The sequence below is a fragment of the Thamnophis elegans genome, chromosome 8 (assembly GCF_009769535.1).
Source record: "Thamnophis elegans isolate rThaEle1 chromosome 8, rThaEle1.pri, whole genome shotgun sequence".
Classification (NCBI taxonomy): Eukaryota; Metazoa; Chordata; class Lepidosauria; order Squamata; family Colubridae; genus Thamnophis; species Thamnophis elegans.
In genome coordinates, this window is record NC_045548.1 from 29,016,964 (window position 1) to 29,042,472 (window position 25,509).

The 25,509-nt window shown below is 37.2% G+C and overlaps 1 protein-coding gene across 6 annotated transcripts in view; it reads left to right on the forward strand.

The window, feature by feature from the left end:
* GREB1L (GREB1 like retinoic acid receptor coactivator) overlaps positions 1-25,509 on the forward strand; it is a 181,794-nt gene that overhangs the window by 109,435 nt on the left and 46,850 nt on the right. For 5 of the 6 annotated variants that reach the window (XM_032222456.1, XM_032222459.1, XM_032222460.1 and 2 more), the window contains 2 exons: positions 1,067-1,204; positions 24,381-24,515. In XM_032222456.1, the coding sequence (XP_032078347.1) occupies positions 1,067-1,204; positions 24,381-24,515 (273 nt within the window). The remainder of the gene's footprint in view (positions 1-1,066; positions 1,205-24,380; positions 24,516-25,509) is intronic. The other variant, XM_032222461.1, reaches the window with a different exon arrangement.

Below are 25,509 nucleotides of genomic sequence, written 5' to 3' on the forward strand. Positions count from 1 at the left end.
GCATAATTGTTCCCCCGCAATTCTCTCCACACAAATCTAGCTATTTCTATTGTGTAGAGGCTAACTCCAAAAATATACAGTGGCTTAATTTTGGAAGTTAGCCTCTACACAATAAAAAAATGTTGTGGAACAGACTGCCTACCTCTAGTCTAGTGTAACAGATCAGTTCAAGGAAAAATAAACACTAATATAACAACTATATGCATGTTTACTTGGAAATAAATTGCCTTAGTGAAATTCTCTTCTAAATAGGTGATTGTAAAAATACAGCATAAGAAATGTGTGAAGATAGTGGAGATAAAGAAGTTAGCCTAAACTAATCAAAATATCATGTTCATAAGACACAACATAGGGCAAAACACAGAATTCCAAGAATTCTATGTAACAGTTGATGATCAGCATATGTGGATATTTATTCCAGAAGTTGCCAAAATTGTGTTTAACATGATAGTCTTGCCACACATTTTTCCTGGAGAAAGGACATCGTCTTAAAAATAACCCTATAATCCAATCCTATGGCTATTTAAACTGTTTTCTATGCAAGCAGCTTCTCATTGTCATCGTCTAATTAATACAACATGGCTGTAGGTGTGGTTGTGCTTGATAACACCCCCCCCCTTGTCTTGTGCAAGGCCTTATATATTAGAATGATAACTAAGGCTTGTCTTCCGCAATTTCCTAGAAGTGTTTCTGTAGTTAGTATAAGGAATATACTGATGTTGCAGTTCTATAAGAACCCTTTGTTCTAATGTTATCTTTGCTCCCATGCACAAGAAATGCGGAGAATTATAATATTAGACATATCTGATTTTAAGATCTCTCTGTATGGAAGGTATGCTTTCTTTGAAATTATTCTTGTATTTCCCATAACAAAGTTAGGATCATGGCTGCTGCATGAATTTTCTAAAGATTTCTAAACTGAAAATAATCTTTAACAAATTCCAAGAACTTTGCTTTTTAATTAACTCTTGATTGCCCAGTAACATGTTTTGTTTTGTTTTTTTGCATATATCTGTTCTGCTACATTGTCTCACTGTCAACCTGGCTGCTTAAATATGTACTATAGCTGCTTTACTTGCAGAATGTAGAAGCAGGCACTCTTCTGTTGCTAGTCATTCTGCTAAACCTAGTTCTTCAGCATCTCCATCTGTGACTCCTGAGAGTGGAACAACCAATGGATACAAGCCAGGGTTCACCCAGACAGGTAGGAGCTGACAGTCCATTGCATCCTAAAGGTGACACTTGTGGAGTAATGGTTATGATGCCATTACAGCTCCTCTGTAGCTGTGAAGCCCCCAATCATAAAATTTCTGGTTGCGATATCCTAGGTGGAATGCAATGTTTAAACTTATTATATAATAAAAGATGTTAAGTTATAACTTATTCTGGAGTCTGTATCAAAAAAGAACATAATAGTTGCCAACCATCAAAAGATATACTTATTACGATGAAGCTTCGTTCTATATATTTGGTTCAGTAAGGCTTGCAAAGACTTCCTACTGAAGTACAGTAAAAACTCTTTGGGGCCTCTGTATCTCCAGGATTTTATGACAAGTTCTCTCTTCCTATTGTTTATAGGTTAGTGGGAGATTTGAGTGGAGGTTCATGATTCATTAATACTGGCTTCTTGCATATTTTGGAGTCTTATGTGGGGACTTTAAATATAAAGAGCAGATGTCTCACTTCGGGCCTTTGCCCTACAGCGTGGATGTAGGAAGTAAAATTTGTAAGGGTAGAATTCCTCAAGTACTAATACTGCAGAACAGCAACTTTAGATGGAGGATAATTCTGTATTTAGTGTGATTTGTCCTCAGACCATTGGGAAGATCCCCCCCCCCAGTTACATACTCCACTATTTTCATAAAATGAAGAGTAGAATTTGAATACACAGCTACTTTTGATCTGTTGTTGCTTAATAAATATATATGTTAATTTGAATTGGAATTAAAATTTGAAGGGACGTTACAGCCAAAAGGACGGGGTGGCTCAGTGGCTAAGACGCTTAGCTTGTTGATCAGAAAGGTCGGCAGTTCGAATCCCTAGTACTGCATAACAGAGTGAGCTCCCATTACTTGTCCCAGCTTCTGCCAACCTAGCAGTTTGAAAGCATGTAAAAATGCAAGAGAAAAATAGGGACCACTTTGGTGGAATGGTAACAGTGTTCCATGTGCCTTGGGGATTTAGCCATGCTGGCCACATGACCACGGAGATGTCTTCTGACAGCACTGGCTCTTTGGCTTTATAACGGAGATGAGTACCGCCCCCTAGAGTTGGGAATGACTAGCACATATGTGCGAGGGGAACCTTTACCTTTACCTTACAGCCAATTAAATTACTCTTTAACTGTGATTTAGAGAATGAAAGTATTTCCAGGGGAGATTTTAAATTGTTGTCTTCCAGTCTTATTCACAGAATTTTCAGTGAAGAGATAATTTCTGGCCATCTTAATTAATCTTAAGTGTTTAGTTGGTATTAGTGTCAATAAAGATTTAAAATAGATTTTTCCTGGATCACAATTATAAATTTAATGAAATAACTACATTTAAACACAACATGTGCAAATGTATAAAGGAGTAGTTATCATTTTAACACTACTGTGTTTGTATACCAATATAAAGTTGCCACATTGAATTTTAAATTTTAAGTCTTTGTTCTTTAAGACAAAATATCCATACTTACTGACAGATTTTTGCAGTAGAACTATATCATCATTATTAAAGTAGATTGATAATAATTACTAATACTTTATCTACTCTTTAGTAAGGGTAAGAGATAGAAAATACCATACCACAAGTCCTTAGCACTGCCTACTAGGTTATCTGAGGTTAATTGTATTTTGAAAGTATAGGAATCATATATACTGTGTGTGATTGAACTTCTTAACAGGTTTAGAATATTTCAGCATAAATGGAAAGAATATTTAGAATGCTATTTTGTGAAAACTTTGACTTCCATAATAAGGAAATGAATAATGTGTAATAATATGTAAACTAAGTAGTTTGGCTATTTCTGCCAAGTTGGTAAATCATATCTTCCATACTCCCCTTTTCCTTATCAGCTGATCATGGTTTTATTTACTTGGTATCTACCTTCTGTATGTGTGTTTTTTGGTCAGGACAGAACTGCTAAATCCTTTTCACCTCCTGCCAGAATTGTAATCTTTCATTGAAAAAACAGTCACATTATCCTTGAAGTTTCACCAGCAAGGTTGTGTGGATGAAAAGAGGTGCTTTTTGGTTAAAAAAGTGTTACGGGAGTAACTCAGGACAGAGATTTTTTTGAAATATGTCATTGATTATTGATCCACATACTCATAGACACAAATTGATGAGGAAGCTACACGTTGAGTAAGTAGCACTGAAGATTCTGAATAGCATTATAAGAACCATAAATAAATAATAGAGTAGTGTTTGGAATAGCCTTTCTCAGTGTGGTGCCCAGGAAGCATATTAGCCTATAACCCCTATTGTCCCCCAGGTGATGATGGGATATATCATCCAAACATACCAGGAAATCAACAGGTTAAAGAAGGCTAGCTGACAAAGATAGTACTAGGTAGTTAGGTCGCCTTCTCAAACTCTGGTTGCTTAAGTTCACTGACCACGGGAACAATATTTTTAAATGAACTGGTTTATTATGGCATAATCTTCCATGGATTAGAGCAGAGGAAAATATTTCAGATTTTATTTACTAGAGCAGCGAAATTTGCCAACTGGAATTTGGCATAACATGACATTTCAATTTAAGAAATTTATTTTGGGTACCAGTACCAAATATAAGCTGCTGTTGTTTTGTACAGAAATTAATTCCCAGCCATCTACTCCCACACAAGCTTTTCTATTTCACAAATATAATTTTAGGTAGCTGGTGAAGAGGAGTCATGTTATTATATAATTGTCGAAAAATGAACAGGTAAACATAAGTGGCATTTTCTGCTAATTGCTTTCAGATTTAATAATATATTGGAGTCTGCCTTTACATTTTTCTGAATTTGTATCTATTTATAAAACTCATAAAGCTCCTACATTAATAATAAATCATCTAAGGAAAGCACATAGTTTACCTCAGATGTGCCTAATTGTATCTGTGCAGTATGTAAAGTGAGAAAAAGTGACTTGTTCAAAGTCATCAATAAGCAACATGGATGAGCAGATATAATTTCCCTTTAGAAGTAGATTAGTACTATATTATCTCTACAAATTAATATTGCACCTGATCTTCTTAAATGATGGAGTGGTGATATAGTAGCAGTAATGAAGATGGTGATAAAATAACAATAACAACAACAACAACAATAATGATGATGATGATAATGATAATGATAATTTCATGTTTAATGAATAAAGTATATAAAAACAACAACAATAACAACAATAACAATAATAATAATCCAAGAATTTTATAAAATACATCAACAAATTGCAGCTTCCTGCAATAACACCAGTGGAACTGCAAAAAACTGCACTATTAGGAACATTATATATCTTAAGTAGATACTTGGTTGATACCTAGGACCCTGGCAGCAACGCGTATCAACCATTGGTACAAATCAATGGTATTTGTGATGCATTTTTGAATATTCAGCTGACTGAGTTTCATGTTTAATGAATAATAATAATAATAATAATAATAATAATAATCAGCTGCTGTAAAAAAATCGCGCAGACTGATTATAAATTGCGGCACAATTCAGTAGCACAAATGATCCATTGGAATTTGTGCAAAAATTATAATATTAAAACAGCAACAAACTGGTGGGAACATCAGCCTGAAAAAGTCACCGAAAATCAGATGGTCAAGATCTTGTGGGATTTCCGTATACAAACTGACAAAATACTGGTGCATAATACACCAGACATCACACTGGTTGAGAAAAATAAGGTCACAATCATAGACATCGCAATACCAGGTGATAGCAGGGTCGCCGAGAAGGAACATGAAAAAATCGCAAGATACCAGGACTTAAAAATCGAAATTCAACGACTATGGCACAAACCAGCAGTGGTAATTCCAGTGGTAATTGGCACACTGGGTGCTATTCCAAAAGCACTGGAATTACATTTAAAACAGTTAAAAATTGACAAAATCACCATCAGTCAAATGCAAAAAGCCGCACTGCTTGGATCTGCACGCATATTACGAAAATACGTTACGACGTCCTAGGCCCCTGGGTGGGGCCCGACTAGTAACCAATGCCAAATCCGGCGAAACAACTGGCTGCTGTGATACAATTGTACAATAATAATAATAATTCTGATGATGCCAAATGCAGACTTCTGATGATGCCAAATGCAGACTTTGCAAAGAAGCTGATGAAACTGTTGGTCACCTACTCAGCTGCTGTAAAAAAATTGCACAGACTGATTATAAATTGCGGCACAATTCAGTAGCACAAATGACCCATTGGAATTTGTGCAAAAATTATAATATCAAAACAGCAATAAACTGGTGGGAACATCAGCCTGAAAAAGTCACCGAAAATCAGATGGTCAAGATCTTGTGGGATTTCGGTATACAAACGAACAAAATACTGGCGCATAATACACCAGACATCACACTGGTTGAGAAAAATAAGGTCATAATCATAGACATCGCAATACCAGGTGATAGCAGGGTCGCAGAAAAGGAACATGAAAAAATCGCAAAAATCGAAATTCAACGACTATGGTACAGACCAGCAGTGGTAACTCCAGTGGTAATCAATGTTCCCTCTAATTTTTTTTCAGTGTGAGCGGAAAAGTATAGTGTTTGAGCGGCATATTTTCATGCCTGAGCACCTGAATTTTTTTCACATATGTCACCTAAGACAACAACAAAATCAGTATTATTTGAAACTCAAAGTTATGTTTATTCAAGGTAGCCGCTTAATTAAAAGTGTTATGTAATATCAGTATCACTTAACAACGCTCCTGCTTAGCAACCAAAATGTTGGCTCAGAAAGTCTGGCATTTGAAGCACGCAAGTCTTAAAGCTGTTGTTACAAGACCCTTGCACCCCTAACCCTTTAGGGGAAAAAACCCCCCAGGGGTCTTCAAACATGACAGCTTTAAGACTTGTGGACTTCAATTCCCAGAATTCCTCCCTGAGGGGAATTATATATTTGGACTGTTTCATAGTTACATTAGAGAACTACATTGTTAGAACTTAGCACAAAAGATACCTTTTATCTGAAAATCCAAATAGAGTAAACCTGCTATTATCCCAGAGCACTAATGTCATTTGTCCCAATCTGTTTTACGAGTCTGTATTAAAATAGATATTTTCACTAAATTTTATAGATCTATATTTCAGGAACCTATCAGAAGTTAGGGCAAGATAAGAGTAGAAGAATGAATTTTGTTGCAGGTCATGGGGATTTTTTCAGCATCTTAAAAGTGGAGTGCATGTGCATTGAACTAGCAATACCCATTTAATAACAAAAGGAAATGGCTGAATTAAATTTGGTAAAGTTGCAAGCGAGCTGTAAAAAGCTTGTGGTTTTTAAAATCATAGAATCAGAAGGGATACTGGAGGTCTTCTAGTCCAGCCCCTTGTCCAAGGCAGGAGTCTTTATATCATCTGAGACAAATGGCCCTCCAGTCTTTTGAAAACCTGTAGCAAATGAATTAAGATTCCATTGATTTTAATTGTTCTTACTGTCAGATTTCTCCTTATTTCCAGCTTGAGTCTCCTGACAAGTTTCCATTGGTTCTTGTCCTGTCCTCAGGTGCTATTGCTGCCTCCTCCTCCTCAAACAGCACCAACACATTTGCTGCCCAGCGCTGTGGCTGAGGTGAAGCCGCCAAAGCTCCCGCTGGCGCCCCCACAGCGTTAGGCGGAAATCCGGCAGTTCTGTTGGAGGAGGAGGAGGTGAACCAGCCTGCCACCGCCAGCCCCGCCGTTCTTCCCGCCCCCTTCCCAGCCCCACAGTCCAGCGGTCGCAGCAGAAGCAGCCCCGGGGCTCCGCTGCCGCTCCCCGCATTTTCTGGATGGGGATCCCTTGGAGAGGGGATTCCTTCCTGCGAGACCCCGTCCAGAAAATGCGGGGAGCGGCAGCGGAGACCCGGGGCTGCTTTTGCTGCGACCGCTGGACTGTGGGGCTGAGAAGGGGGCGGGAAGAGCAGCGGGGCTGGCGGTGGGCGGTGGTGGCAGGCTAGTTCGCCTCCTCCTTCTCCAACAGGCAACAGCACTGCCGGATTCAGTTGTAGCCGCCTGCAAAGGACTTCCACACGTTTCCTTAAGAAATCTCTGCGCGGCAGATAAAAACTTCTGCGCGGGGTTTTTTTGCAACGTGCGCGGCCGCGCAGGCGCGCACCTTAGAGGGAACAGTGGTGGTAATTGGCACACTGGGTGCTATTCCAAAATCACTGAAATTACATTTAAAACAGTTAAAAATTGACAAAATCACCATCAGTCAAATGCAAAAAGCCGCACTGCTTGGATCTGCACGCATATTACGAAAATACGTTACGACGTCCTAGGCCCCTGGGTGGGCAACTGGCCGCTGTGATACAATTGTATTATTATTATTATACTACAATTGTTTTTTTGCACAAACTTTTGCACAAATTTTTGCACAAATGCCAATGGATCATTTGTGCTACTGAATTGTGCCGCAACTTATCATCAGTCTGCACGATTTTCTTACAGCAGCTGAGTATGTGATCAACAGTTTCATCAGCTTCTTTGCAAAGTCTGCATTTGGCATCATCAGAGGATTTTTCGATTTTGGCCTTAATGGCATTTGTGCGGATAGCTTGTTCTTGCGCAGCCAGGATTAGTGACTCTGGGGCAGGTATAGTCTATCAGTATCACCACGTGTATGTAAACTGTAGTGCATTGTCATTAGTTTCCTGGTTTTTCGGTCCAAAATGTCCAAATCAGCTTGTGTCCAGTTAACTATACCAGCTGTGTATCTGATAACTGGTATTGCCCAGGTATTTATGGCCTTGATTGTATTTCCACCATTCAATTTAGATTTCAAAATTTTCCTAACTCTGTTGGTGTACTCTCGCCTGATAATAGTTTTTACTTCTCCATGCTTGATGTTATCCAACTGCAGAATGCCTAAGTATTTGTAGGCTTCATTCTTGTTGCATTTAATTAGTTGGCCATTGGGCATTTCAATTCCCTCACATGCAGTGATTTTGCCCCTTTTTATGGATACAGTGGCACATTTTTCCATGCCAAACTGCATTGAAATATCGGTGCTGAATACTCGGACTGTGTTTGTCAATGATTGGATTTCTGTTTCTGACTTTCCATATAGTAAATGCGAAATTTTTTCAGCTTCTTTAGCTGTTTGGTAGCCTAATTTCATTTTTTTTAAGATTACTGATAGTGGGATCATTGCGATGATGAACAGAAGAGGTGAAAGTGAATCACCCTGGAAAATTCCTCGCTTGATATTAACCATTCCGTAGATCTCATTCCCTACTGCCAACTCAGTTCTCCATTGTTTCATCGCCTTTTCAGTAAAAGATGTAATATTTTTGCTAATGCCAGTTGTTTCTAAGCATTTTATGATCCAACTATGTGGCAGTGAGTCAAATGCCTTTTTGTAATCAATCCAGACCATATTCAAGTTCGTTTTTCTGTTCTTACAATTTTCTAATATCATTTTATCAATTAGGAGCTGATCTTTTGTGCCCCTGCTCCTTCTTTTGTTGCCTTTTTGCTCTACTGGCAAGATGTTGTTTGTTTCCAAATAATCCATCATGTTATCTGCAATAATGCCTGTGAGTAATTTGAAGGTTGTTGGCAAGCATGTTATTGGTCTGTAGTTTTCAGGTGTTGTTCCTTTAGTTGCATCTTTCTGAATCAAGTATGTTTTTCCAGTTGTCAACCATTCATCAATTTGGCGCTTTTGTAAAATTTCATTCAGTTGCCTGGCCAATATTGCATGTAAACTGGTCAGATATTTGAGCCAGAAACCATGTAATTGGTCCTTTCCAGGTGATGTCCAATTCTTTACCTTTTTACTCGATTCTTGACCATCTCAGTTGTTATTTCTAATGCTTGCATTTGTTTGTTGCCAATGCTTTTCTCAAAGTCATGTATCCACTTTGCTTCCTTATTGTAGTCCTTTGCATTTTCCCACAATTCTTTCCAGAATTCAACTGTGGCCTGCTTTTCTGGTTTTTCACTTTTGGTATCACCAAATAATAATAATAATAATAATAATAATAATAATAATAATAATAATTATTATTATTATTATTATTATTATTATTATTATTATTATTATTATTGTTGTTGTTGTTGTTGTTGTACAATTGTATCACAGCGGCCAGTTGTTTCGCCGGATTTGGCATTGGTTACTAGTCGGGCCCCACCCAGGGGCCTAGGACGTCGTAACGTATTTTCGTAATATGCGTGCAGATCCAAGCAGTGCGGCTTTTTGCATTTGACTGATGGTGATTTTGTCAATTTTTAACTGTTTTAAATGTAATTCCAGTGCTTTTGGAATAGCACCCAGTGTGCCAATTACCACTGGAATTACCACTGCTGGTTTGTGCCATAGTCGTTGAATTTCGATTTTTAAGTCCTGGTATTTTGCGATTTTTTCATGTTCCTTCTCGGCGACCCTGCTATCACCTGGTATTGCGATGTCTATGATTGTGACCTGATTTTGCTCAACCAGTGTGATGTCTGGTGTATTATGCGCCAGTATTTTGTCGGTTTGTATACGGAAATCCCACAAGATCTTGACCATCTGATTTTCTGTGACTTTTTCAGGCTGATGTTCCCACCAGTTTGTTGCTGTTTTAATATTATAATTTTTGCACAAATTCCAATGGATCATTTGTGCTACTGAATTGTGCCGCAATTTATAATCAGTCTGCGCGATTTTTTTACAGCAGCTGAGTATGTGATCAACAGTTTCGTCAGCTTCTTTGCAAAGTCTGCATTTGGCATCATCAGAGGATTTTTCGATTTTGGCCTTAATGGCATTTGTGCGGATAGCTTGTTCTTGCGCAGCCAGGATTAGTGACTCTGTTTCTTTCTTTAATGTACCTGTTTTTAACCATAACCAAGTTTGTACCCTGTCCACTTTATCTTTTATTTTTTCCAGAAATTGACCATGCAGTGCTTTGTTCTGCCAACTCTCCATTCTTGATTTTATCACATCTTTTCTGTATTCTTGTTTTGTCTGTTGGGCCTTCAGTAGATTTTTGTTCTTTACTTCGATTAATAGATGTTCTTGACTTTCTTTTAAATAATCAGCCAGTGCACGTTTTTCTTCTTCAACTGTTTGCTTCACTTGTAATAATCCTCTGCCACCTGATTTTCGGGGCAGATATAGTCTATCAGTATCACCACGTGGATGTAAACTGTAGTGCATTGTCATTAGTTTCCTGGTTTTTCGGTCCAAAATAATAATAATAATAATAATAATAATAATTATTATTATTATTATTATTATTATTATTATTATTATTATTATTATTATTATACAATTGTATCACAGCGGCCAGTTGTTTCGCCGGATTTGGCATTGGTTACTAGTCGGGCCCCACCCAGGGGCCTAGGACGTCGTAACGTATTTTCGTAATATGCGTGCAGATCCAAGAGTGCGGCTTTTTGCATTTGACTGATGGTGATTTTGTCAATTTTTAACTGTTTTAAATGTAATTCCAGTGCTTTTGGTATAGCACCCAGTGTGCCAATTACCACTGGAATTATCACTGCTGGTTTGTGCCATAGTCATTGAATTTCGATTTTTAAGTCCTGGCATCTTGCGATTTTTTCATGTTCCTTCTCGGCGACCCTGCTATCACCTGGTATTGCGATGTCTATGATTGTGACCTTATTTTTCTCAACCATTGTGATGTCTGGTGTATTATGCGCCAGTATTTTGTCCGTTTGTATACGGAAATCCCACAAGATCTTGACCATCTGATTTTTGGTGACTTTTTCAGGCTGATGTTTGTTGCTGTTTTGATATTATAATTTTTGCACAAATTCCAATGGATCATTTGTGCTACTGAATTGTGCCACAATTTATAATCAGTCTGCACAATTTTTTTTACAGCAGCTGAGTATGTGATCAACAGTTTCCTCAGCTTCTTTGCAAAGTCTGCATTTGGCATCATCAGAGGATTTTTCAATTTTGGCCTTAATGGCATTTGTGCGGATAGCTTGTTCTTGCGCAGCCAGGATTAGTGACTCTGTTTCTTTCTTTAATGTACCTGTTGTTAACCATAACCAAGTTTGTTCACTGTCCACTTTATCTTTTATTTTTTCCAGAAATTGGCCATGCAGTGCTTTGTTCTGCCAACTCTCCATTCTTGATTTTATCACATCTTTTCTGTATTCTTGTTTCGTCTGTTGGGCCTTCAGTAGATTTTTGTTCTTTACTTCGATTAATAGATGTTCTTGACTTTCTTTTAAATAATCAGCCAGTGCATGTTTTTCTTCTTCAACTGTTTGCTTCACTTGTAATAATCCTCTGCCACCTCATTTTCGGGGCAGATGTAGTCTATCAGTATCACCACGTGGATGTAAACTGTAGTGCATTGTCATTAGTTTCCTGGTTTTTTGGTTCAAAAGGTCCAAATCAGCTTGTGTCCAGTTAACTATACCAGCTGTGTATCTGATAACTGGTATTGCCCAGGTATTTATGGCCTTGATTCTATTTCCACCATTCAATTTAGATTTCAAAATTTTCCTAACTCTGTTGGTGTACTCTCGCCTGATAATAGTTTTTACTTCTCCATGCTTGATGTTATCCAACTGCAGAATGCCTAAGTATTTGTAGGCTTCATTTTCTTTGCATTTAATTAATTGGCCATTGGGCATTTCAATTCCCTCACATGCAGTGATTTTGCCCCTTTTTATGGATACAATGGCACATTTTTCCATGCCAAACTGCATTGAAATATCAGTGCTGAATACTCGGACTGTGTTTGTCAATGATTGGATTTCTATTTCTGACTTTCCATAGAGTTTCAAATCATCCATATATAGTAAATGCGAAATGTTTTCAGCTTCTTTGGCTGTTTGGTAGCCTAATTTCATTTTTTTAAAGATTACTGATAGTGCGATGATGAAGAGAAGAGGTGAAAGTGAATCACCCTGGAAAATTCCTCGCTTGATATTAACCATTCCGTAGATCTCATTCCCTACTGCCAACTCAGTTCTCCATTGTTTCATCACCTTTTCAGTAAAGGATGTAATATTTTTGCTAATGCCAGTTGTTTCTAAGCATTTTATGATCCAACTATGTGGCAGTGAGTCAAATGCCTTTTTGTAATTAATCCAGACCATATTCAAGTTCGTGTTTCTGTTCTTACAATTTTCTAATATCATTTTATCAATTAGAAGCTGATCTTTTGTGCCCCTGCTCCTTCTTTTGTTGCCTTTTTGCTCTACTGGCAAGATGTTGTTTGTTTCCAAATAATCCATCATGTTATCTGCAATAATGCCTGTGAGTAATTTGAAGGTTGTTATTATTATTATTATTATTATTATTATTATTATTATTATTATTTTAATTAACTGGACACAACTGATTTGGACATTTTGGACCGAAAAACCAGGAAACTAATGACAATGCACTACAGTTTACATCCACGTGGTGATACTGATAGAATATATCTGCCCCGAAAATCAGGTGGCAGAGAATTATTACAAGTGAAGCAAACAGTTGAAGAAGAAAAACATGCACTGGCTGATTATTTAAAAGAAAGTCAAGAAAATCTATTAATCGAAGTAAAGAACAGAAATCTATTGAATGTCCAAAAGACGAAACAAGAATACAGAAAAGATGTGATAAAATCAAGAATGGAGAGTTGGCAGAACAAAGCATTGCATGGCCAATTTCTGGAAAAAATAAAAGATAAAGTGGACAGTGAACAAACTTGGTTATGGTTAACAGCAGGTACATTAAAGAAAGAAACAGAGTCACTAATCCTGGCTGCACAAGAACAAGCTATCCGCACAAATGCCATTAAGGCCAAAATCGAAAAATCCTCTGATGATGCCAAATGCAGACTTTGCAAAGAAGCTGATGAAACTGTTGATCACAGACTCAGCTGCTGTAAAAAAATCGTGCAGACTGATTATAAATTGCGGCACAATTCAGTAGCACAAATGATCCATTGGAATTTGTGCAAAAATTATAATATTAAAACAGCAACAAACTGGTGGGAACATCAGCCTGAAAATCTGATGGTCAAGATCTTGTGGGATTTTTGCATACAAATGGACAAAATACTGGCGCATAATACACCAGACATCACACTGGTTGAGAAAAATAAGGTTACAATCATAGACATCGCAATAACAGGTGATAGCAGGGTCGACGAGAAGGAATATGAAAAAATCGCGAAATACCAGGACTTAAAAATCGAAATTCAATGATTATGGCACAAACCAGCAGTGGTAATTCCAGTGGTAATCGGCACACTGGGTGCTATTCCAAAAGCACTGGAATTACATTTAAAACAGTTAAAAATTGACAAAATCACCATCAGTCAAATGCAAAAAGCCGCACTCCTTGGATCTGCACGCATATTACGAAAATACATTACGACGTCCTAGGCCCATGGGTGGGGCCCGACTAGTAATCAATGCCAAATCCGGTGAAACAACTAGACGCTGTGATACAATTAACAACAACAACAACAATAATAATAATAATAATAATAATAATAATAATGGGTGAAGGGACATGAAGATATGCCCCGCTACCTGGTGATATGATTAGGAATATGGTTGGGGTTGAAATGGGAACGGTTGGTTTAGCATGGTAATGCTGTTTCTGCTGAAAAGTTCTGCAGCACAAAGGCCCATCCAGGAACTGATTTAATTAATTAGGAAAAGCTCAGTAGTATGGCAGAACTGGAAAATCCATAGTGTGTCCTTCTTTAATGAGATCCAGTTAGCTGTTTTCCTTGTTGGTTTTCTCTCAAGGATAAGACATCCCTGTGATTCCCTTTTGAGGTGGACATGCAGATGAAATTAATCATAGTGCAACCAACCTCTTTGTGAAAGTTTTCCTGAACTGACAAGTGAATCATTTAACTATTGATTGATTTGATTACGTGCCATTCAATCAACATAGATAGACCTTCCCAAGATGATTTGTTCCCAACCTGGCCGTTCAGGACTCCCAACAGTGAACCCATTGTCACTGTAGTCATGTCTTCTACCTTGCTACTGGTTTTCCTCTTTTACTTGTTCTTTCCAGATTTCCCAGCATTATGGACTTTTTAAGGGAGCCAAGTCTTTGCATGACGTATCCAAAATATGTTAATTTGAGCCAGGTTATTTGTACCTCAAGTGAGGGCTTGGGACTGATTTATTTTATATGATGCATGTTTTTGTTTCTTGACTGTCCATGATATTTGCAGTTCAAAAGCTGTTTCTATTTTGTTTCTTCAGAGTCCAACTTTTGTTTTCATGCAGTTTACAGAAAAAACCATTCTGAACTTTGTAGGTATAGAGATGTCACAACATCTGAATATTTTTGCCAAGCCTTTCATTGCTAACCTGCCAAGTGTTGTTGTGTATTTCTTGACTGCTGATTAATTGTCAGTTCTAAGAAGAAGCTACCCACTAATCTTCTTTGTCAGTTCCCAGAATGGTTTGGTTGTATTTTTACATGTAACTGTAATCTCATTTCTTGACTGTGACTTTCTGTTCTGTGTATACGTTTGCATCAGATGTAGAGAGCTATAAAGGTGACTTTGAAGGAGTGATGCAGAAAGTTACAAAAAGAAACATTTGTTAAGCATGAGAAATAGGGAAAACATTTGAAAGAAACTCGCACTGGTGATACCCTAATCAAGTGGTATAAAAGAGGGAAGAAAAGAAAACATAGGATGGCTTTCAAGATTCTTTTACTATAGCCTACACCAATAAAGAATAATTACTATCAAACTTGTGAAGTATATTTCCTAACCTGGCCTGCTTTGAAGAGATAACACATGAACAATAAGGTGCTCTAGAATTCCAATTTTCTTAAGGACATTCCACAACTTGACATGGTTGATACAATTTAAAGACATTTCTATCAAGAAAGCATATATTGACCTTGGTGTTGTTTTGCATTCTCAATTGCCCATTGTGAATTACAGAAACTTGGTGGGATGAAACCAACAAATGGAAAATACAGCTAGAAGGATTTAAATTATTTAAAAGAAATAGAACAAAATAAAAGAGGAGGTGGAGTTGCACTATATATAAGAAATAACTACATCTCTACAGAAATAGAGCACAACAATGGTGAGAACTATCTTGAATCATTTGGGTCAATATTAAAGGTTGGGGGGAAATGACATTGCCATAGGTCTATAGTACAGGCCACCCAACCAAGCAGAAGAAGTAGATGAACTTTTTGCTAGTCAGCTAACTAAGGTATATAGGAAGCACACCACAATAGTAATGGGAGATTTTAACAACCCTGACATCAACTGGAAAACAAACTCTGCACCAAGTGGAAGATCCAACAGGTTCCTAACAAACCTAGCAGACAACTTTGTTTCCCAAAAAGTAGAGAAGGGAACAAGGGGATCAGCCTTAATGGACTTAATTCTCACTAACAGAGAGGAAATGATAGAAGGTGTTGAAGCCCCTGGAACCCTGGGGGCAAGTGACCATGCAATATTGGAATTCAACATTATGCAAACACAAGTAGTAGAACAAAGTGAAACTAGAGTCTTGGACTTTAAGAGAGCTAATTTCAATAAACTTAGAGAGAGCTTGGGAAAAAATCCATGGATGAGAATCCTCAAGGGGAAAACAACTCAAGAAACTTGGGAAATTTTGAAAAATGATGTCAGTCTCTGCTTCGCTGCTGCTTTTCGGCTGCCATTGAAACGGGGAGGGGGGCATGGTATTTGGGAGGGGAATCATTATGTACTGGAGGATTGTTATTAGGAGCTGTCCTGACTATCTATCTGCGCATGTGGAAGAAGGGAGTTTCCCGCCAAGGCCAACTGTCCAGCATTCCACCCTGATGATGCTTTTTGAAGACATCTCCCACCTGACGGTTGGGTGAATTATTATTGGACAATGAAATGGGGTGCCAAGGGGAGGGGATTGAATTATACATGATATCTATTGCTTTCACGCCAATTTACTCAGACTCAGCTTTGCTTTGCTACTCATCGTTTGTAATTAGTAAAAGTACACTTAATTCTAAGCATGGAGTTGAGTGGTTTCTTTCTTGATTATTAAACAAAGGAGATTACAAAAGCCCAGTCTAGCACAATACCAATGAAGAAGAAAAATAACAGCTCCCAAAAGAAACCAGCATGGCTGCATAAAGAACTCTGACAAACAGAAAGACAAAAAAGATAAGTTTAAAAAGTGGAAAGAGGCAGAATATCAGCAAATAGCCCAAGCCTGTAAAGATGAAGTGAGGAAAGCTAAGGTTTGCCACAAAAGTAAAAATTAACAACAACAAAAAAAGCTTCTTCCAACATGTTAAAAACAAGAAAAAAGTTAAGGAAACAATTGGTCCATTGCTAGGAGAAAGTGGCAAGAAGGTTACAAAGAACAGGGAGAAAGCAGAACTATTTAACTCATGTTTTGCATCTGTCTTTACACAAAGGGATAAAACAGTCCGACCTATCAAAAACAGACAGATTAGGAACACAAGTTGAAATAGGGAAGAAAATAGTAAGTGAGCACCTGTCTACCCTAGACGAGTTCAAATCACCAGGACCAGATGGATTACACCCCAGGGTTCTGAAGGAACTGGCAAATGAGATCTCAGAACCACTGAATTATATCTTTCAGAGATCCTGGAACACTGGGGAACTACCAGAGGACTGGAAAAGAGTTGATGTGGTTCCCATCTTCAAAAAAGGGAAAAAATAAATCGGGAAACTACAGACCTATCAGCCTGACCTCAATACCAGGAAAGATTCTGGAAAAAATAATCAAGCAACGAATTAGCAAACACCTAGAAGCAAACAAAGTAATAGCCAAAAGCCAACATGGGTTTATCAAAAACAGATCATGCCAGACTAATCTTATTGCATTCTTTGATAATGTGACAAAATTAGTGGACCAGAGGAATGCCGTCGATATAGTTTACTTGGACTTCAGTAAGGCACTTGATAAGGTAGACCATAACCTACTACTAGATAAAGTAGAAGAATGTGGGTTAGACAGCATCACCACCAGATGGATTCGTAACTGGCTGACCAACCGCACTCAATGTGTAGTCCTCAATGGAACTGCATCTACATGGAGGGAAGTATGCAGTAGAGCAGTGTTTTTCAACCTTTTTTGTGCAAAGGCACACTTTTTTTCATGAAAAAAATCACGAGGCACACCACCATTAGAAAATGTTAAAAAAATTTAACTCTGTGCCTATAGTGACTATATATAAAGTAATTTTCCCACGGCACACCTTACACAATGTCACAGCACACTAGTGTGCCGCGGCACAGTGGTTGAAAAACACTGCAGTAGAGTACCCCAAGGCTCTGTTTAGGCCCAGTACTCTTCAACATCTTCATCAATGATTTGGATGAGGGAATAAATGGGGAACTCATCAAATTTGCAGATGAAACCAAGATGGTAGGAATAGCAAACACTCCAGAAGACAGCCTTAAGATACAGAAGGATCTTGACAAACTTGAACATTGGGCACTATCTAATAAAATGAAATTCAATGGTGAAAAGAGTAAGGTTCTACATTTAGGCAAGGGAAATGAAATGCACAGGTACAATATAGGTGGTATCTTGCTCAGTAGTAGTAACTGTGAAAGGTATCTTGGAGTTCTAGTGGACAGCCATTTAAATATGAGCCAGCAGAATGCAGCAGCTGCCAAAAAAGCCAACACAGTTCTAGGCTGCATAAATAGAGGGATAGAATCAAGATCACGTGAAGTGTTAATACCACTTTATAATGCCTTGGTAAGGCCACACTTGGAATACTGCATTCAGTTCTGGTCGCCACGATGTAGAAAAGATGTGGAGACTCTGGAAAGAGTGCAGAGAAGAGCAACAAAGATGATTAGGGGATTGGAGACTAAAACATATGAAGAACGATTGCAGGAGCTGAGTATGTCTAGTTTAATGAAAAGAAGGACTAGGGGAGACATGATAGCAGTGTTCCAATATCTCAGGGAATAGCAAACACTCCAGAAGACAGCCTTAAGATACAGAAGGATCTTGACAAACTTGAACATTGAGAACTATCTAATAAAATGAAATTCAATGGTGAAAAGAGTAAGGTTCTACATTTAGGCAACGAAAATGAAATGCACAGGTACAGTATAGGTACCTTGCTCAGTAGTAGTAACTGTGAAAGGGATCTTGGAGTCCTAGTGGACAGCCATTTAAATATGAGCCAGGAGTGTGCAGCAGCTAAGTGTGGTAAGGCCACACTTGGAATACTGCATTCAGTTCTGGTCACACCATGTAGAAAAGATGTGGAGACTCTGGAAAGAGTGCATAGAAGAGCAACAAAGATGATTCGGGGACTGGAGACTAAAACATATGAAGAACGGTTGCAGGACGTTTAGTTTAAGAGAAAGAAGGACTAGGGGAGAAATGATAGCAGTGTTCCAATATCTCAGGGGTTGCCACAAAGAAGAGGGAGTCAAACTATTCTCTAAGTCACCTGAGGGTAGAACAAGAAGCAATGGGTGGAAACTAATCAAGGAGAGAAGCAATTTAGAACTGAGGAGAAATTTCCTGACAGTTAGAACAATTAATCAGTGGAACAGTTTGCCTCCAGAAGTTGTGAATGCCCCAACACTGCAAGTCTTTAGGAAGATGTTGGATAACCATCTGTTTGAAATGGTGTAGGGTTTCCTGCCTAGGCAGGGGGTTGGACTAGAAGACCTCCAAGGTCCCTTCCAACTCTGCTATTGTATTGTATTGTATTGAATAAATAAATAATAATGTATCTTGTTTTAAAGCCAGTTTGAACATCTGGTGTATCCCATTTCAGGTTGGGCTCTGATTTGCATTGGATGTTTCTAATATTATTTTGCTAGTGTGTGGAATTAATATATTATGTGATAATTTTCATGGTCTGTTCATTTTCCTTTCTTTGGTATTGATTGATATGTCGATTCACCTCTTCTAATTTGTTGGCCACTGGGTCATTTTCCAGATTTACTGCCATGGTTTGGTTAGAATTCTCCTCCTTCTCCCTATGTAAAGTTTCTATCAGAGTAGCTGACTTGACAATGTCTAGAGTGCTGATCTAACCTCTTTTTTTTAGCTATCTTAGATAACTTCAAACAATATATCATTCTAATGTACTTTTCCATTTTTCTTTGACAGTTATTATTTGTCCATTGGTTTCCTTTAGGATATCAATTTGAGACTGGAGACTCTTGATTTTAGAGATGTTTTGAAAAGCTGACCTTGTTGATATATCTATAGATATTACATACAGATTAAAATACACATATTTTAATGTCTTCTAGCAGCTTTCTGAAGTTGTTAAGTTTCTCTTTGGGACCTTTTCCCTTGTTGGCTTTGGATTCTCTTTTCCTCTTAGTAATTTCTATTATTGTTCTGAATCCAGTCTGCTTTCTTTCGTTTCTTAGTTTTTGTCAGTATTCACATTCTTCCTTAAAATCTATTTGATTTCATTTCATAATTACAGAGGTTCCTTCTCAGTAAATCCAGGACTTCAAAGAGATTCCTGCCTGAATATGGTGGGTATATGTTTGAGTTCATATAGAAACTGGTTGATTTATTCTTCTATTTTAGCTTGACTTGGAATTTGTGCATGAGCGAACTGTGCTCTGTTCCACAGAAAATCCCTGGCCATATCTTTGCTTCTGTATCTGAGTCTTTCATTTCTGTATACAGTTAATTTGATTTCCTTGAGTCCCTATCTAATAATAACTATTTATGTGGGCATTATTTTTAATATACAACCATTAAATATCTTATTTAGATGCATTCAATTGTTTAAATATAACTTGTTTAATATAATTATGAAACTCAGAACTGAATTTGTTGGGAAGAGAAAAGAATTGGAGAAGACTGGCTAAAGGTAAATTTTTTTTTTCTTTGAGTCAAGCTCAACTGCTAGTAACTCCCATGTAGTTTTCTTAGCAACAACAAGTTCCTATTTTTTCATTTCAGTATTTTGATTTTTACTTCCCAATCCAGTATTTTTCTAGTAGCTTCCAATTCAATAATTAAACAATATTGATTAATTAGGTGCTGCTAAAAAGTTGAATGGCAATCTATTTCAGCAATTTAATTTTAATCATATCCTTAGAAAATGTAAGAATGGATGTTAGTATAGATCCCCTCCTTTCCCATTCACATTTGAAGAGAAAATGGAATATATACCTTGGCCTGCAAGGAAAAGAAAATTGCAGTTGTTGTAGATACCTGTTACTACACAATTGTTGAAGCTACTAGAGTCCTGTTTCACCTGAGTTTGCAAATATTATAGATTAGTATAGAATTACTGTTATGCATCTTTAAAAGCAGAATAAGACTCTCACCTCAAGGGAGGTTTCCTTGTAAGCTATATTTGCCACCAATCTTCAAAAGATAGAATTATATATATTCTCTTCCTTGTTTTTAAACTATTTTCTAATAAACTTCTTCAATGTGGAGAGAGAGAGATCGGGGTTATTCCTCATTTTATGCTCAGAAAACAAGCATGGGGCTGGTTATGACTGATACAGATCCGCTAGGGAGCTCTCTAATCATGTGTGAAGTTGAACTAAGATCTCCATGGTCACTGCTCTCCAACCAAAAAAACTCCCATAAATGTGGAAGATTGAGTAAGGTGGTGTAAATCTTTGTAATACTAAAATCTGTTCTGTAACTTTGCTGGTTAAACATAGTCAGCTAACCTGCCATTAAATGCTGACAGGCACCCAAGTATAAGTATAATCTTTATTGTCATTGTACTTAAATACAACGAAATTGGTTTTAACCTCACTAGTGCAAAACTATAGCAGAAACGAAAAAAGAAAGAAAAAAAACTAGTGTGTGCATGGAGTGATTGTGGTTGTATTTAAAAGCCTGCCCAAGGATAGAAATTATCTTTAAACCTATTTGTTCGTCTGGCTATACTTTGATGTCTTCTGCCCAATGGTAGAAGTAAAAAGAGACACTGACCAGGTGTGAATCATCTCTGAGTATCTTCCTTACTCTGCTAAAGCAGTGAGATCTGGCAATGTCATCCAGTGGTATCAGACAGCAACCAATGGTTTCTTGTGCCAAATTGATCACTCTCTGTAGTGCCTTCCTGTTTGCAGCTGTTAAACCAGCATACCATACTGTAATGCAATATGTGAGTACACTTTCTATGGTGGACCGATAGAAAAAGGTAAATCATTTTGGAAAATAGTAATGGGAGAAGAATCTTCTCCAGATTCCTTGGTTATATGTCAACGTACTGCTAAAACTTCACCATGTTGCAGTTGTTGATCCTTTTGCAAATGAGAGTTTTCATGTCCAGTCTCGAATTGCTCAGTGTCCCCCTTTCTACCTTTCTTGGCCTCCCCTCATTCCTGAAAGCTGTGTATTGTTTCCAGGGTCTGTGATCTTGGCACAATTCTTAGGACATGTCCCTTCTATCTTCTTTCTGTTGCCTCCTCCCCTGACTACTTTCAATGGGATTGGTATACCTTCAGAATAGCCTGTTTGCTTTGCTCAGATTAATTTATCTGGTGAAAACCAGTTTACATTGTTTCCAAGGAAAAGTTCACAGTTAGGTCACAACAATTTCAGACAAGTTGGGATATCAATAGCACTGAGAAGAAGATTGAGCCCATGTTAAAATGTAACTTGGGGACAAAAGAAATCATTTGTGTACATTTTTCTGAGCAGGAACTACATACAGTTCAAGTATATTGGAGCTGTTTATTTCTAAAATTGGTTAATCTGTCATAAAATGTCAACAACATCCTTTGCAGTGTAAAGCTAAATTCTGCAATTTAGAAGAATCTGCTCACTTTGCATAATGTATAGATTAAATTATCACATGTAATTGATTCTGCTTTTGTCAGGACTATCTTGTACCCTCAAGATATATTGAACTACAGCTTTCATTATCATGAACCAGCAAGGCTAGAACCCATGCTGACTAGGAATTATGCATAACAATTTGACTTCCTCTAATTGGGAAACAGTACATTTTATTTTACTCATACTTTAAGTAATAGAGAATTCTAGGCAGGAATAACGAGGGGGGAATTTACAGCACCTTAATTTTAAGAGTCATTCATTAAGCATTATTGATAATGGCAGAAATGCTTGTTTCAGGAAAACAAGAAGAAAGACCTGGAAGAACAAAGGAGACAGCATATTTTGTGTGTGTGTGTGTGTGTGTGTGTGTGTGTGTGTGTATGTATTGTGTCACAACCCCTGGTATGCCCAAATATGGGAGGAAGCTTACTGCTTCCTTTCTCTGTCTATCGACTCATCACAAGAGACCATCACGACAGAAAGCCATTATTTTTACTGTTGCCTTTGTTACATTTGTGTTGCATACACAATACATACATACAATACATACCTATTTCCCTGGCCCAGCTAATAAAGGAAGAGATCCTGTGGCTCAGTGGCTAATATAGCTGCCTGATATGTAATACAGCCCAGGTTCGATTCCCAGTAAGGGTATGGCTAGCTGATGAGAGCTAAATAGCTTGAAATAGATCTATACTAGTCTCCCTTTATTTATTTATCAGCACAAATGCAACACACACACACACACACACACACACACACACACACACACACATATGCATAAAGAGCATAAAGAAAGTCCATTGCTCAGGTTTTGAAATATATATTGGGCAATATGAAAATATTTAGAACAGAGATCCACCCGTTTAGTCTTGCCTCAGTAAACAATGAAACCTTTTTTGATTTTTTTAATTGCATATCTGTTTGAAGTTGAATGAGGGATTTGATCTGCAGAGCATTGCAAGCCATTATCGCAGGCTTCCCTCGGAGCAAGTAGGTTCAAAACATAAGAAAAAAAAATAAGAGAGGCACCATTTAACAGGCCTACAACTGTGCTGTATTTCTAAAGTGTCCCAATTGCTTCCAAAGTTCTGTACAGTTTTGATGTTTTTCCTACCTCCAGTTTCAACTCTGGAAGGAAGGCCTAGTTTGCCATATTTTCCGTGGGAAGCAGAGGGTTAGAGTTTTCCAGCTCACAAGTGCAGTTCAAAAATCCCTAGCTTGATTATATTAAGAGAGTTGAAAGGAGTAGCAGAAATGATTAAACTTATACATTATAGTCATTTTACAGTGATTAGTATGGTAGACAGAAACAGAACATCTTTCTTTCTTGGATGAACTTAAGAGGAAGAAATCTGCCCTATTATTTTAGAGGCATTAGGGACTCAGTAGTTTTGCTGATGAAATGAAGGCTTGAACTAAGCTGCTGATCCTGTTAACACCAATTATGTCTTGGCATTATCATACAAATTCTCTTTATCTACTATTTTCCTTTCTCACTTGCTAGCACTGTGCTGCACAATACAATTAGAGATAACTCTAATCATTTTATTTGTCCTTCTCTCTAGTGTTTTGTCTCTAGTTAAGCAGACTTTGGAATTCTACATAAACCAAATTATTTAAAAGGAAAGAGAGTTTAAGATAAATGTACTTTATAACCTTATACATACAAACATAGTGTGACCTTGTTTAGCACAGTGAAAAAAAATACATTTGGCTTCAATTTAATACATACTCATATTTGGTTCTGTTTGAACCAAATATCAAACTCACATCATCACATGACGTATTGGGACTTTCCCCTCCCTTCACTAAACTGGGTGTGGGCATGGCCAGCGTGTGACACATCTGATCTGTGGGCTAGGAGTTTGACAACCCTGTGTTAGATGATTGGAATATGAATAGTGAAGAATAAAACGCATCCACATATTCTTTGGAATATCAATTTATTTCATCTTTATATATGTATCAATAGGATATTGCATCTACTGGATGAATCTAGGAGTTCAGGTTGCAGTTCTGAACTCAGTTATTGAGTAGCAAGTCTCACTGAAAAAAATGGATTTATTTTTTTTAGTGTATCAATATAGGATTAAGCCATTTATCTCCTAAATTGTGGAATTATGTGAAAAAACATGCAGGAACCTCTTTTAAAAATAATGGTAATAATCACAGGTCAATTATTCAAAGATTTAGCCTATTCCTTTGATGAATAGAATAGAATTCGTATTGTCCAAGTGTGATTGGACACACAAGGAATTTGTCTTCAGTGCATAAGCTCTCAGTATACATACAAACAGCAAGGTGATATCCATAATGGAAAAAGTACATTATATGTACATATGATAAATATGATTTAACACATTCAAAATTCATAATAGCATCTGAAAAAACCCTCTTGTGATGATACTGTATCTTAGACACATTTTCAAAAATTATTGTAGATTTTAAAAAAATAGTTACAATTATCTCTTTGACAGAGATCTCGGTATTCAGTGAAGCACAGTCTTCCTCTGCTGTTAATTTAAGTGGAATTCAAGATTTGACTCGGAATAAGAACATAGTGAGACCACTTGCTTTGCCTGGACAACTTGTAGGAAACACATTTGCAACAGGTAATACATTTTCACTCAAACTCATTGCAATCTAGGACTACTTAGACTCTAGTATGTAAAAGTTATGTGTAAAGTATCACAAAACATAAATAATTTGCTATAGAATTATCTTCGTGGAACAAAACAGATGATAAATACCTCATACTTCACATGTCTTCCTGTTGGTATCCTTCAAATATGTTTAATTCTTACCATTCTCACCTAGATCAATCAATATAAAGGCACAAAGTATATCAGAAAGGCTTCAAATTAGTGAAGACAACTTTAAAATAATATTGCACTCAAATCAGGTTTCTGTGATACTTATTACCAACACTAGGATTACCAGATTTAGGTTGCAGCAATCTAGTTAACCATTAGATGACAGCAAAGAATTAATTTTTTCTGTATTTTCTTTGCTGCCACCTAGTGATTGCCATTTTTTTGTTCTTCAAATTTGGTAGCTCCAAACAATACGCTGTCCTATTGGAATGTTATTTTTTTACTACATTCATGTACTTGTTGCATATATAATTTGCATTTCATTTAAACAATGTAACCGATTTAAATAGATTTTTCCCTACCTCTGTTATTCCTCCTCCTTCCCCATTTTATTTTTGCTCCACAGCTAAGCTGGTAGGTTTAAGAGGTTGTAATTAGTCAAAATCAACCTGTGAGCTTCATTGCAGAACTTGAATTCGTTCTTAATCACTAGCCTCATCATTTTACTCTTATCCTTATCCTTAATATTGTACACTAAATCATATTATTTATTAAATAATAAACCCACTAAAATAAAAGGTTGAAACACTATGTCATCTGTAAAATGCAAGTTTTCTGTATTAGAACTCCAATTGGCAGTTAAAGTTGCCAGAACAGTCCCCCAGCATCTCATTATTTAATACTTTTCTGTAAAGTAAGCCATTCATTTTATAAAGATTATACCCATAAAATGTATATTCTACTGGTTATTTTTAACTTTTTAGACTTATTGCCATTCCTTTCTCTGGATCAC